At 41.3% G+C, this 14680-nt stretch overlaps 2 protein-coding genes across 3 annotated transcripts in view; one reads left to right on the top strand and one right to left on the bottom strand.

The window, feature by feature from the left end:
- Positions 1-221: 221 nt before the first annotated feature.
- nup62l (nucleoporin 62 like) lies at positions 222-2631 on the top strand. The gene is made up of 2 exons (XM_033612867.2): positions 222-2084; positions 2193-2631. Exons 1-2 carry the CDS (start codon positions 525-527, stop codon positions 2349-2351), a joined length of 1719 nt encoding a protein of 572 aa, XP_033468758.1. The 5' UTR covers positions 222-524; the 3' UTR covers positions 2352-2631.
- A 1778-nt stretch (positions 2632-4409) lies between these two features.
- The window catches only part of itga6a (integrin, alpha 6a), a 30635-nt gene continuing 20364 nt past the window's right edge, over positions 4410-14680 (bottom strand). The window contains exons 9-26 of one of the 2 annotated variants that reach the window (XM_033617822.2): positions 13901-14028; positions 13733-13822; positions 13578-13639; positions 13324-13493; positions 12993-13136; positions 12778-12893; positions 12151-12313; positions 10861-10947; positions 10695-10774; positions 10313-10390; positions 10121-10223; positions 9839-10015; positions 9211-9300; positions 8313-8420; positions 8123-8221; positions 7899-8024; positions 6020-6147; positions 4410-5264 (exon numbers count right to left, since the gene is read on the bottom strand). In XM_033617822.2, coding sequence (XP_033473713.2) covers positions 6040-6147; positions 7899-8024; positions 8123-8221; positions 8313-8420; positions 9211-9300; positions 9839-10015; positions 10121-10223; positions 10313-10390; positions 10695-10774; positions 10861-10947; positions 12151-12313; positions 12778-12893; positions 12993-13136; positions 13324-13493; positions 13578-13639; positions 13733-13822; positions 13901-14028 — 1929 coding nt within the window. In that variant the 3' untranslated portion in view covers positions 4410-5264; positions 6020-6039. The remainder of the gene's footprint in view (positions 5265-6019; positions 6148-7898; positions 8025-8122; positions 8222-8312; positions 8421-9210; positions 9301-9838; positions 10016-10120; positions 10224-10312; positions 10391-10694; positions 10775-10860; positions 10948-12150; positions 12314-12777; positions 12894-12992; positions 13137-13323; positions 13494-13577; positions 13640-13732; positions 13823-13900; positions 14029-14680) is intronic. The other variant, XM_033617821.2, reaches the window with a different exon arrangement.

The following is a 14680-nucleotide window of genomic DNA, read 5'->3' as shown; positions in this document are numbered from 1 at the left end:
ACACTCAGTACTCTTTGGAAAAGTGTGCGTTCCCGGAGGCTTGTTTTTCAGGCAGCAGTTCTGACCAATCAGATTTCAGCTTGGGTCTGATCAGGATTCTGATTGGATATTATGTCTGTCAATCTTACCAAGAGAGGCGGGATTGGTGCTCTGGCAGACAAAACTCGGGGTAGACGTCACTCGTGTTTGGGTCCTAACTGTCGTCATTTCCTTTAGTTAACTACAGAAATGCCTGCTGGAAGAAGTGCGAGGCAGTGGGCCACGTTTTTATGACGATGTTTTGTTAATTTTGAGTCGCTGACTGGATCAAAGTGACGTTAACAAACCTGTGATTGACTTTACTAACCGCTAACGTTTAGAAAGTCATCGCGGAGGAGTAACGGTTTCCTGGGTTTACGTTACGACGGTTGAAGTAGCTCGTGTTTGTGACCCGCCAAAAGCGACAGTTCAGCGAGGAAGTGACCATTTTGTGAGGTAGCTGGTTTTTATAACGTCATATTTAAGTTAACCTGCTACAAACGAAAATGAGTGGCGGATTTAACTTCGGGCAAGCCTCCACGGGTTTCGCTTTTGGAGCTCAGAAGCCTCCAACCGCTGCCCCCGGTACAGGCTTCGGGATGACAAGCTCCACACCGGCAGCTCCCGGAGGCGGTTTCTCTTTCGGCACTTCCACTCAGCCCACCGCCAACCCCACCAACTCTTTCAGCTTTGGCACCCAAGCAAAGACGACAGCAGCAGGTGGAGGCTTCTCCTTTGGGGCCCCCACCGCCTCATTTGGCCTGAGTGCTCCTCAAACCACAGCAACAACAGCAGCAGTAGCACCAGCAGGGTTGACTTTAGGCTCTGCATCAGCTCCAGCTGCGGGGTCAGGGTTCACCCTGGGCACGGGTTTGGCTGCGCAGACCACAACTTCCGCCCCAGCAGGCGGGGGTTTCACCTTTGGGACTCCTCAAGCTCAACCCCAACCCCAACCTGCATCTCAACCCCAACCTGCAGCACCATCCACAGCCGCGGTAACAGCAACTACAGGAGCAGGCGGCCTCTCATTCGGGGGGTTCAGCTTTGGAGCAACCAAGGTCCAGGCGACCACTGCTTCAGCCCCTGCTGCAGCCACCACTGCTGCCCCAGGTGGAGGCTTCAGCTTTGGCACCAGTGCTCCATCCAACCTGACCTTGGGCACCCAGCCCCAGCCAGCCTCCACTGCTGCAGCCACAGCAGGTGCAGGTGGGGGGTTTACTTTTGGGATTAAACCCTCATCAACCCCAGCACCTCCTGCATCGACCCAGGCAGCCTCAGCTCCAGGGCCGTCTCTCTTTGCTTCACCCATCACTACAGCTGCTGCCCCTGCTGCTGCTGCTGCCCCTGCTACTACTGCAGCAGCAGCTACAGGTTTTATTTTGGGTGCAGCTCCAACTTTAGCAGCAAGCACTGCCGCTGCAACAACCGCAGCAGCTGGTGGAGGTCTGGCTTTTATGCTCAAACCTCTGGGGGCAGCTACCATCACCTCCACCTCTGCCCCTTCCTCTACTGCCACTGCAGCTGCCACAACGGGTGCCGCTACAGCCTTTACACTGGGGCTCAAACCTTCATCTGGCGCAAGTGCAACAATAGCTACCACAGCCACAACACTCACTACAACCACGGCTCCTCCAGTGATGACCTACGCCCAGCTAGAGGGGCTCATTAACAAGTGGAGTCTTGAGCTTGAAGACCAAGAGAGACATTTCTTACAGCAGGCTACTCAGGTGAACGCATGGGATCGCATGCTGGTGGAGAATGGTGAGAAGATCACAGCCCTGCATAAAGAGATGGAGAAGGTGAAGCTGGACCAGAGAAGGCTAAACCAGGAGCTGGACTTCATCCTGTCCCAGCAGAAGGAGCTGGAGGACTTACTCTGCCCGCTCGAGGAGTCAGTGAAGGAGCAAAGTGGAACCATCTACATGCAGAACGCGGACGAGGAACGTGAAAGAACGTACAAGCTTGCCGAGAATGTGGACGCACAGCTGAAGAGGATGTCACAGGACCTGAAGGAGATCATCGAGCACCTGAACACATCCAGTGGCCCAGCAGATACCAGTGACCCAGTAAGATGAGACCTAATTCAAGTGCAACCTTTTTGACAGTATTTTGATGCTGTGGCGTTTATTGTTGCAAATTAAATTAACTTGTACTTCTATTTTTCTCTCCCTCAGCTTCAGCAGATCTGTAAAATTCTCAACACCCACATGGATTCACTTCAGTGGATCGATCAGAACTCGGTTCTTTTACAGAGGAGAGTGGAGGAAGTGTCCAAGCTGTGCGACAACCAGCGCAAGGAGCAGGAGAAAACCTTTCGTTTAACATTTGACTGATCTGGAATTAAAATGTTGACATGTATATTTGCATAATGATATTTTTTTCGGTAGTCCTAAAGAGGGAAGTCTTTTTAGGGGTGGAGAGGCAACCAAAATATTCATTAATTCCTCTTTATTTTCTTTTTTCCCGCCAGCTGTTTTGAATCGTTTGGTTACATAAAGATTGATATTTTCATTGTAATAGCTTTTTATATAGAGAAGTGAAAATAATCATCTGTTTCCATGTAAATGCAATGCTTGTTCTAAATAGTAAGATTGAATAAATATCTGGATTAAGGCTCTGGTTATAATTTATCGCCATTTATTACTGTGGCAGTGTTTTTGTTGAAGAGGTGCCTTTGTGCACACGTCCAGTGTCACAGTAACATATGAATTATGTCAAAGATATGATATATCTTTAAAAGAAGTCCAGATGGAATTGTGTTTTGCTTAGACCCGAAACAATTGCTTAGTCGACTGACTAATTGTTTAAAGGTATACTATGCAGGATTGTTGGTTACTGTTTGTGAACACGCTCGCCAGTTAAAGTGAAAACTCACAAAAGATTAATTCTTGTTTAGTGTTTCGCCTTGCTATATTTGTTTTTGGTTTTTGGTGCTTTGGGGTGTCTGCTGCTTACAGTCTGGCACCTGGTTGCTACCTTTTTATAAAGCCTTGACCTCATCCTGAACACAGAAAATAAGAACAAAAGAAGAAAATACAGGCAGAGGGCAGAGTCTCCAAATAATTACACCACCGCACACTTGTAGTGGGTCATAAGTGATCACTGAGAGGGATTACTTCTGTATCAATCTAGACATTTGTTTTCTGGAAAATCCTGCCTAGTGTATCTTCAGGTCTTTTTTTTCCTCCTAGAAAAACAGCCAAACGTTTCCACGTTCCAGCTTCTCAGTTATGAGGATTTGCTTTTCTTTGATAGCAAACTGAGCATCTTTGGGTGGTGACTATTTGTCAAAAAAAAAAAATCAAGATATCAAATTGGGATTTAGGCAATTATATTGGGGACTTTGTCCATCTTGTAAAGCTTATAGACCCAACACTATTGATTGTAAACCTAATCGGCACTTTAAAGCGGAACACCACCTGAAGTAAGAAATCCAGTATGTTATGTCCACGGCCTATGAATGTTCAATTCAGATTTGTGAACATGAGGTACTCTCTCTCAAAGCCAGTAAGTCTCAAACTTGGTATATCATCAAATTTAAAGTCTGGAGCCACCCCATAGACAATGAATGTGAGGCTGCTTTTGTTGGTCTTCTTTTTTTATACCTAAACTAGTTTTATTCTTTTGTAGCACTGTCAGTTCTAAAACAGAAAATGTTCCCATTATCCTCAGCACATTCCCCTGGCTGCTCTCTGTGTCATCTAGAACAGTGGTTTTCAAACTTTTTAATGTTATCACTCTTATCATGACATAAATGCTTGTTTTTATTTACTAATATCAAACAACAATTGACAACCAACTATTGCTAATGAGATATTTGTTAACAAAATGATTCAAGAATTCATTTTAAACTATTTACAATTACATCAAAGCACTAATAACACCTCTATTTAAACGGAAATGTAAGATAATGTGATGTGTCTCACGCTTACTATTCCCACACATGAATGGCGACACAGGTTCCCTGTAAAGGTTTATTTTAATTAAACTAGATTAAATTTTTTAAGGTAAGGTTTGCCTCTTTATTTGGGAATGCATGTGCATAACATACTGATACAGTTAATTAAAAATTAATTCATAACTTTTTCTGTAGGCCCAGTTTAAAATTGCAAAATTATCTTTGGTTATCACAAAATCCCACAGCACACCATTTGAGAAACACTGATCTATATTTGATGACATCACAAATATGACTTTAATCACTCTAGATTTTGGATTTGGGAGAGGGTTGAAGGTAACTCATCGAATTTCCATGCTAGGTTAGATCATAGGAATAACGTATGAAATTTGAAAATGGGCGGAGTTCCCCTCCAATGGAGAATAATCATTAGTTTCAGCCCTACTTTTATGTAGGATTATACTTTTAATGGTAATGAAATTCCACAGTAGCAGTCACTTCTTAAGCATTTTATTATACTTCACAACAAGTAAGACATTCACTTTGATTTAAATCTATAAAACACGTTGGATCTTCCCTTTGGATTCCTCACATGTAACCAAAAGTCTGACTTCAGTGATGACCTACAGTACAGTGGATGCTACCTGAATGCCACAGCAGTGAGAAGACGTGAAGAAATAAGTGGTCGTATGTACACCTTAAATTACTGTGAAATGATACTGTGACTAAATGTCATTCCACAAAATACAGAAGCATTTTTGTCATTGAAACTAGACATGTAAAACAACCAAAAATAAAGGTATACAGATTCACATTCATGTGACACTGAGCTAGCTGTACCTTCTTTGCATAGACTTTCAACTTTAGGTGAGACAGTACAAAACCATAGTAAACTTTGCCCTTTGTCAGTCAGCTCCAGGACACATGACAGAGAAAAACCTCTTTGACTGCATGAAATTATTTTTATCAAAAAATAAATATACAGTGTGCAGAAGTATTTAAATATATACAAAACTTACAAGAAACATTTCATCATCTATACAGTGTACAAATTCAAATACATGAAGCGAGCTAATTCCTGAAAAGGAGAATTACTGATGATGGAGACAAAACAAAGTTCAGTGTGATTGTGGAGACTGTTTTTAAAAAATCAGGTTAAACCTGTTCACAAAAATCATTTGAGTCACGAGTAACTTTCATCATCAATCCAAGTCGTCATCCACTGCTTCTTTTCAAAAGGATCAAGTTTGACTTTTCCATCTTTATAATCAGGAGTTTCCTTTCGTATCCGCACGGCGTGGTAACGAGGGACGCTGTCGTCTTGTTTGGTGCGTTTGAAGAATCCACACTGGGGAGGGAGATTTCAAAAACATAATGCATTATTAAAAAATGATGAATATTAGAAATATGCATGAATGCACACTGTGAACAAGAGGAGAGATACGCAAGGATGTTAAGCATGCTTTGTAGTTTTTAAAGGTCCAGTGTGCAGGATTTGGTGACATCTAGTGGTGAGGTTGCAGAACTGAAACTTCTCCTGTGTGCCAAAAGTGTGTAGAAGGACTATGGCGGCCAGTGCAAAGACATGACTGGCACTATCTAGAGTCAATGTTTGGTTTGTTCATTCTGGGCTACCATAGAAACAACATGGCGGACAGCATGGAAGAGGACCCACATGTGGATATAATAGGCTCATTTTAAGGTAATAAAACATATCAATTCTTTTCAGGTGATTATACACTAATGAAAACTTAGTTATATTTCATTTCTGTCCATAGATGTCCCTAAATCTTACACACTGAACCTTTAACTGGACATGTCAAACAGCCAAGCAGTAAAAGTGATGTCAGCCAAAAGCACCTGCAGAGCAGAACAATTAAAAAGGAAAAGATTAAGCCTGTTGGTACGAAGATGCATTAATTTCTTGGCGAAATTCAGAGACACATAATGTACATCAGAAACCTTGTGTTAATTCAGTATTAACAACATTAATATGTATATTATGTGTCTGAATTTTTCTGCATGAAGTCAGCTGGTGCGGCTGGAAAGTGAGCTCATTAGTGGCGGCAGTAGTCACACTCCATGCCAGCTGCTTGTTTTTACCCCTGTTCAGAGAGTATAAATCAGGCCTCAGCAGAGAGTTTGTCTTTGTCAGAGGGCTGAACATGGATCTTTGCCTTGTGATACGCAGCATCGTACTGGTCTTTTGTTGCCCTCTTGAAGAAACCACACTGAGGGGGAGGCAAGGTTGATGAAGTGTTAAAGAGTGACAAACTGAATCAGATTTCCTCCATCAAAACACCAAAGAAAACACATTTTATGAACCCCAAACATTATCTGGAGAGTCATGTGTTGATGCTCAAATGTCACCTGACAAAAAGTCTTACTTGTTTATTTGCAGAACATCTACAGAATATTGTAACCCCTAAGATAACCTGCTGAATGAATTAAATCATTTGTAGACTATAGACCTTACATATCAGGAACAAAGCATCAGTTCAGTTACTCTACCTTTTTAGTTTGTTCTGACTATATATCATATTACAGAGAATATAATGTAAAATCACAAATACAACTGCAATTGTTCACATTAAAGCTGGGGTAGGCAGTTTCATTTTGGTGTCAGTGTGCAAAAATCTGACAGTTCACTTTGAGCATTTTGTAATTCAAGTGGCCTGAGAGAAAACTAGACCTCTGTAACTCCGCTTGGCTCTGGCTTCAGAAAAATCTAGCTCATGACAGGAGAAATTGGCCAATCACAGATCATTTCAGAGAGGGGGGTGTTCTAATTGGCTGTTCTACAAATGCAGTTGCATGCACACATCCCTTAGGTGAAAGCCTGATTCAATGGTGGAGAATCCTGCGGAGAAAGTTGCTATTTCAACATTGGCAACAACAACTGCCTACATTGCAAAGCAACCCAAAAAGGAAGACAGACTTATCATGAAGAGAGTCTGACAATAAACCAAATAAAACACGTGTCAGTATCTGCAAAGTGTTTCGGAGACGGAGACAAAATTTTCTTAATAGTTTATCCTTCTGTGAACTGGAGCCACAGGTTCACAACTGCAGCTTTAAGTTCATGTTTATGTAGCTAACATTAGCTAGAGCCTAGAATAACAGTGTGTCCTCCGCTTCACTCTACGCCGCTATACACCATCTCACTGTAAGGAGAGCGGGCAGTTGCTGAATGGGGGTCCATCCCCCAGCTGAATCCAGCCAGCACAAATCCAGCTCTGGGAGACCAGACAACTCCAACTCCTCGCCATATCAGCTAACAGGTTAGACCTGCCGCTGACCACCAGCCTGCTGTAACACCTAGCACTGGGAGATTTGCGCTGGCCAAATTTGAGCTGCTACAGCCTCCGACTAAGGGTCTGTCTCTTGAGTTGCTGCCCGCTCTCCTCCCAGGTAAGCAGTCCACAGTGGTGGGGAGCGAGCTGAAGGGACCTGGGGGTCACTAGCTAGCTCATTCCTGTCTCACTTCAAATGAGCTGTGTGCTGTTTTACAATTGAATACAGTAAGATTAAATAATTCAATGTATGGGAAACACTGGGTTACTACATGAAGCGTGTGCAAATGCCGTGGTCCTCTGATGGGAGAGGCTTAGGACAAAGAGAATAGAGCTGCAAGAGAACTCTGACTCTTTTTTTTCCACTTCCAGATTTCTGCCTACCCCAGCTTTAATGGCTGACTCATCTTTTCTTGGATTTCTAATTTATCATATGAGACTTTAGTCTAGAAATGTAAAAAAAAGAAAGGGTTACCACAGCCCAAAGTGAGGCTATCAAAATGCATATTTTGATAGCCTAAAATATATAAATGTATTCACAATAATATAAAACCCGAGACTACACACAGACTGCACCTTTTCTGACCTGATTTCCCTTAAGGGTTTAATTGCACTTTTGTTTTATTCCTATTTTCATCCTAAATTATCAATCATGGGTGACATGACAGTGTAACGTTCTTGTATCTCACCTTCCAGAGCAGATACACCAATAAAGCCAAAATCAAGATGCCTGCAAGAACAGCGATCAGTATGATCCACCAGGGAACTCCACTGTGCTGCGATACTGCACCTTCAGGAGACACGGCCACTATCACCTGCGATATAACACCACAAAGAGGAAAACCAAGAGATCAGGTGAGCTAGGATCAAAATATAAATTTAATTATTCTTTTATGGCTGTTGAGCTGCTTACATCAGTGTGAGGAGTCGTCAGGATCATGTTTTTAGCCTGAGTGTGGAGGACGAGCGAGGCCTTCACAACAATATGCATGTTTAAAACAGAGGCGTAGTCCTGGGGGAAAACACAAACAGCAGCTCAGAGGAGACAGTCGTACCACATCACAGATGACACACGTGCAAACAATGTAAATACAATGTGTTACCTCAATAAAGGTCGAGTTCCAGAGACGAGACCTCAGCTCAACTGTTGTACCGTCCAGGCCCTGTAGGGGGCACTTGAGCACCACACATTTGAGCTCACGCTCACATGTCTGGGAAGGAGAGTTATTACATCAGTCAGTACCTTTATACACACACCCTTTACTGAAGTTAAAGTACTAATGACACACTGTAAAAAAACTCAGCCCAAACCTCAAAATTATTTGAAATAAATTGAAATAATTAAAAGGAAAAGCAGCAAAAGCTCACATTTGAGAAGTCTGAACTACAGCTGCATGATATACAAAAAATAATAATTATACTGCAATTATTTTGACAGATATTGTGATTGCAATATGAACCATGATGTTAGTGGTAACATTTATTTCAGCATTTTATTTTCACTGACAAAATAAGAAAATGATGAGGATGATTTTTGCTGTGGTTTGTACCAAACAAGCATGCTCGCTTACATCTGAAATATTATTTTCTTAGGCTGGGGCATCTGTGTAGCACCACAGTGCTTCATGTGTGACATATTTTATCTCTCTTCTAAAAAAAGATACAGCTCCTGAAATTTGAATATTGCATGATTTATATTGGTTAATTATGCAGCCCTAGCTGGAACAAGGAAATATTTTTTCAAAAATCTAAAAAGATGTCAATAAAAATTTTTGTCAATTGACCTATTTTGCGAGTGTGCTTGTGTATATTTTGTAAGATCTTCATCTTTTTTTGTGAATTTTTAAAGTAACTTGAAGAAGTAGACAGTGGCATGAAAAAAATGCTTAAGTACAAGTACCTCAAATTTGTACATAAGTACAATATGTAAATGACTGTACTTAGTTACATTTCACAACTATTTATATAAAAGAATGTGAAAACATCTGTACAAAGACTCACCAGAACTTTTCTTTTGTCTGAGAGCGAAGACATTTTGCCAACAGCTTTTCTTTCTCCAATTTCCCGTTTTGTCCTGGATGCAGAGGACTCCTGAAAGTACATTTGCCTTAATCAATTAAAAGTGGAATCAAGACTTCTGGACAGTGATGATTTTAAAGTAAAGGAGCTGTATATGACATTCGGAGCATTAATACAGCAGCAAACCACTATTTGCTATATAAAGATGTAGTGGAGTAATGGTGTCCTAAGCAGAGAAGAAGATATACTTTATTAATCCCTGAGGGGAAATTCAGTTTCTCAATCTGCTGTCACATACACACACACGCACAAACAGGACCTTTACATGCATTAAATGGAGGGATGTCAGAGTGAGGGGGCTGCCCATGGACGGGCTCCCCATGCAGTTGGAGGTTTGATGCCTTGCTCAAGGGCACCTTGACGGAGCCAAAGAGGTGAACTGACACCTCTCCAGCTATCAGTCCACACTCCATATTTGGTCCAGACAAGGACTTGAACCCGTTACCCTCTGGTTCATAACCCAAGTCCCTATGGACTGAGCTACTGCCGCTCTAAATGTTGCACACAGCTCCCTTAAGTACATGAAAATACAGGTTAAAAAAGACACTACCTGGATGTGTTTGAGAGAGCTGACTTCAGACTCAGGAGAACACACAACGTCCTCCGGTCCTGTGGAGGTGATCCTCACCAGGTACAGAAGCCATTTACCATTTTTGTTGAATTTGGGCCACTGAATGTGAAGAGAGGCTTTGACAGAAGGCTTCAAAGACTTCCACAAGTTGTTTATCTGAAGGAGAAATCAATATGTCACGATTTTATAAACAAAACTGCCAAACTATATGAAAGCAGTGATTTGAAAATCATATATAGCCAATTAGATGAATAAACTTACTCTGAAAGAATACGTAATCAAACTTCCAATCTCTTCTTCTGTCTTCATTGCACTTTCACCTTTCACAACACCCCCAAAAGTAAACTGATTGGGGCTGGCTTCCCTGATGAACACAAGTAAATACTTGATTTCACACACTGCTGGAGGCACTGTATATTCATCTGTAGTCAAACAATAGTTTAACACACTTACCCACTGACCGACAACGGCAGCTCAATGATGACTTTCACCTTCACTTTAACAGGGACAATATTTTCTTGCACACTTGTTCTGAAAGAAATAAAATACACCAATACGGTACAGTGGTTTTATTTATATTAACAGCATGTAACCCCTGCAAAATCCCTTTCAACTGCACCAAAACCCGGCTACTGCTTCCAGTGTGGGGAGGATGGCCACACCAAGCTGCAATGTCAGAACCCCCCGCATCCCGGCCGTGTTGCCAACCAACGCAGAAATTTCAACGAAAAACTACAAAAATGGCAGGATGAGAACCCAGCAGGCGGTAAACCGTTAAACTAACACCAGTTCCGGTTGCTTATCTGAAAATGCAGGAAAAAGCAGCAGTGCTTACGTTTGGAGCTGCAAGTCGATGTCCATCTCGGTGGTGTCCTGGGTGATACCATCAGTGCTCAGGATGATGTAAAATGTAGCCTGGGGCAAGAAAGAAATAAAAGCATTTTTCATATTTGAAGTACAAGAACTAAGTGGCAGGATGAACGTGTGAAACTAGTCCGTACCTTTGAGTCCCTCTTAAAAGGATTGCCCAGCTCACAGTCCGCTTGAGAGCCGTTCTGATTGGCTGTGCAGATGATCGGCTTCTCCATCTGGAAATAAAACATTGTAAAATTTCAAAAGCTGAATGGTAATAAACTACAAATAAAACAGGAATTAGTAAGTCAAAAAGTAATTAGACTGCACAGTAGTTTTTGCAGTTTTAGAAAACAGTCGTGTGTAAGCACAATTAAACCTACATGGGGTCACTGTGTTACTGTAGCCTACATTAGTGTAGTCAAATTACATTTACTCTTCTTACTTTAACAAAGTCATTTTTTGTGTAATTTTAAAAATCACTTCTTATATTATTTGAGTCATCTTTATCTAAAGTATTGTTCTTCTCCACAGTTCAAGTCGCATTCATACCAGAGTAAAAACTGAATCAATGCACCACCCGGCAGGCACGCTAAGTGACCCAAATCAAACACACCTAGATGTTCCTTCACCACCAGGTGCATTCTGGGTGTGGCTAACATGCTAATATGCTAATGTGCTCAGGGAACTTCTCCCTTCAGTGAGGTGTGTGAGGCCTTTCTGTAAAGCCTCTTTCAGCTCAGCATGTTTGAAAACTTTGAGAAGTCCAGTGAGACAGAGAGGCTGAGTGGACTGCTTATACTGGGACAGAGAGGCTGAGTGGACTGGTTATATCAAGCTTTGAGAATGAACAAGCAGAGAAGATGAACCTAAAGCAGACTGTGGAGGACTGTGGATGCACAGGACACAGAATGACAGGTGAGTACAACAACAAACACTTGATAAACAACTTCGTTTTTTGTGCATGTGTGTGCACTTTGCATCTCTCTTTTTGCTTTAATGTGTGTGTCTGTGGCTGCAGCTGCTGTTTGCATTGTCTTTACATCTCTGTGTTGTCTGGCTTGGTGATTTTTTTTATTTTGCATTGCACCTGCAGTACCCATTTTTGTTTCTGGTTGATTCTAGTGAGGCTAGCAATAATCAGGTGTACACACAGGCTGCAAGGTGAACTCTTCTACAGAAAAGGACTATTTTGTTGGTTTGGACATAAGGGCTGTGATGTGATGGCATCACATAACTGTCTTCTTTACCCTCCTTTCAGCCCAGTTTTCTCTCTTATAAATGTAACATGGTAACATTAATTCAGAGTACTATTTAATTGAGCTACTTTCTTACTTGTATCAAACTTCATTTTTACACAACTTATTTGCTTTTACTTGTACTTGAGTAAAACATCTTTACAGTAACAGTACTCTCTTTCCATATCTGGTCTTGCTTACCATTGTCGGAGTTGAGCGGACTCCAGAATATGACAGCGTATCTGGGAAAGTCCCCACCAGCTTTGCCTCGTAAGCATCATCTTCATTCATGTTGTCGACTGTCACATGCAGAGCCAAGTCCTTCCTCTCGTAGTTCAGATGAAACTCAGGGACGTTGTTCGTGCTGCAGATACACAAACATAGCCACTCACTTAAGGTTGAGTTTTATGGAAAAAAAAAACACACAAACATTTTATCCAGCCATTGCCCACTTGCACATCCAGGTAGATAGGTAGAGCCGCATTAGAGTCATGTTTCTGGTGAATGTAAGTAATATATTTTAGCTCAGGTTTGTAAACTCGGCTTTTAAGATGTTATGTGCTGGGCAGGTATTACTCTGTCGACCTGTCTGAGCTTGTTTTCTGGCTATTCTTGAATTTCAGCGGGTTGTTGGAGCAGTGAGACTCCACCGTGCAGCCTACAGTATGTGTGGCCCAAAAATCTAAAACAAAGAGCTCATTGTAGCAGAGCTGGAAATAAAAGCAGTTCTTTAAAATTACACAAAGTCAATTAATTGAATGGTAATATTAAATTAACTCAGATTAAATGAATGAATGTAAGACAGTTTTAAGATCCCATTTTACTCACATGGGTAGGGGGGGGTACTCGTCTAGGTTGCTCTTTTTGTAGCATAACTTGTACTTCATCTTCAGGTTACTCCGGCAAACATGATCACTCCCACATCCTTCTTTTACAAAGTTGACCTGCAGCAGCAACAAATAACAAAACCACATTCAAACTTTTCTCCACTGTAAACATTTGGTCATTAACTTAATAATAAATGTCATAGTCTGGATGTTTACCTTGATGACGTCTTTGTTCGATTGAGAGGACTCTAATATGGGCATGAGCTGAGGAAGGCTGTTCTTTGTCTTCTTTTGTTTAGTACCCACAATTTCTGCAGACACCTCAAAGGGAAGGCTGCGCATCTTGTCCTTAATGTTGTCCTGCGAAAATCACAAACAGACACCGGAGTAACCGGATCATGATTTCTGGATAGAGACATTGCTGTTGAGTGTTTTTAAATATATTTTTTTGCCGCTTGAGTACCACAAGCTGATACAATATGTGTTTCTGATTTTGGGGTGAACTGTACCTTTTGAATAAAACAGCCCTTTGCTGTAAAATGTTTACCTTTACTTTGGCTAATATCTTGACGCATGTTTTCTGGTTTTGGCCGCGGAGGTCCAAGTTGCTGTTAAACTGGTAGTCTGTTTCAGTATGGGTTTTGTTGAGCATTATCACTCTGGAAGGCAGCCCCTGCTTCCTGCGATCTCCGTCAGCCTCGACAGAATAGCTGATAGCTGCAGTGAAGAGGGAAGCACGTGTAAGAACAACTGAGCGCATCTTGAATTTGTAAAATAAGTTGTTTTTACCATTTGACTTACTCAGTTTCGGGTTGTAAGATGTGGGTTTTGCTGTGTAGCTGAAGCACGCTTCCACAGTTAAGCTGAGAATAGGACATGGGTTTTTTAAATGATTATAACAGAGGAAGTTTTGATTATGAGTTCGGCTGAAATGTAAGAATATTAGAATAACTTACCAAATGCTGTTACCACAGTTTTTGATTGTAAGGTCAATTTCCTGTGGAGACATTTTGACATCTCTCCTGATTCTAATTACTGGCCGTGCCCTGAAAGAAAGGTTGTTAACTGAAGGTACTGATACACATCAGTAAGGGTTAAATGGACCTAAAATGTGTAATAATTACCTGTAGATAAAAGCTGTGTCCGACAGAGAGCCGACAGCCAGGTCTGGATAAGAGTTACCATCCAGGTCCATGTTCCCAGCCAGAGAATAACCAAAGAGTCGCATGTTGTGCTCCCTTCCTGAAAGGACCTGTAATGATGGAGGAATCATTTCAGTAAAAACTACTTTTAAAAAAAAGCATTAAAAACTAGCAAATTTATAAATAACATAATATTAAAATATTGCTTCCTGAGTATCAGGAGCCAAAATGAGATGGAAGACTTTGACAGCAAGTGCTTCAGTAAGCCTCAGTTCCAGAGTAAGACTGTATTTGTTTTATTGAAATGCTTTATTGATCATCGTAAAGAAATGCTTTTTGGAAGCCCCTGTGCACAGGAAGCTTGAGACAAACCAATGTCTTTAACAAGTGAAAAGTTTTCATTTTTAGTTTTTGGCCACTGGGGGGCAGCGAAAATAAGCTGTAAACACAACACATGCATACATATTATCAGCTTTCAAAGGAGTGATTTGCATTTCATCTGCCACATCTTTTAAACTCCAAACGCTCCAAATGTTCTGTTCTGCTTTTATCAAGTCCATTCTTTCTTTTAACATTGTCTGTTGGTTTGATAATCTGAGCCTTAAAAACAAGAACAAGAACTAGAAACAGGAATTAGTAAATCAAAAATTCCAGCATCTGTATGAAGAGAGGGTCACTTCTACAGCTCAGTCTGTTGTCTCAGACTTTCAATATCAATGTGTTAAGTTTCAGATGCTTCCATCAGGGCGGAGGTTTTGCCTC

This window comes from Epinephelus lanceolatus, chromosome 14 (assembly GCF_041903045.1).
Source record: "Epinephelus lanceolatus isolate andai-2023 chromosome 14, ASM4190304v1, whole genome shotgun sequence".
Taxonomy (NCBI): Eukaryota; Metazoa; Chordata; class Actinopteri; order Perciformes; family Serranidae; genus Epinephelus; species Epinephelus lanceolatus.
The sequence above is the reverse complement of the archived record's forward strand: the minus strand, read 5'-3'. Positions and strand labels throughout refer to the sequence as shown.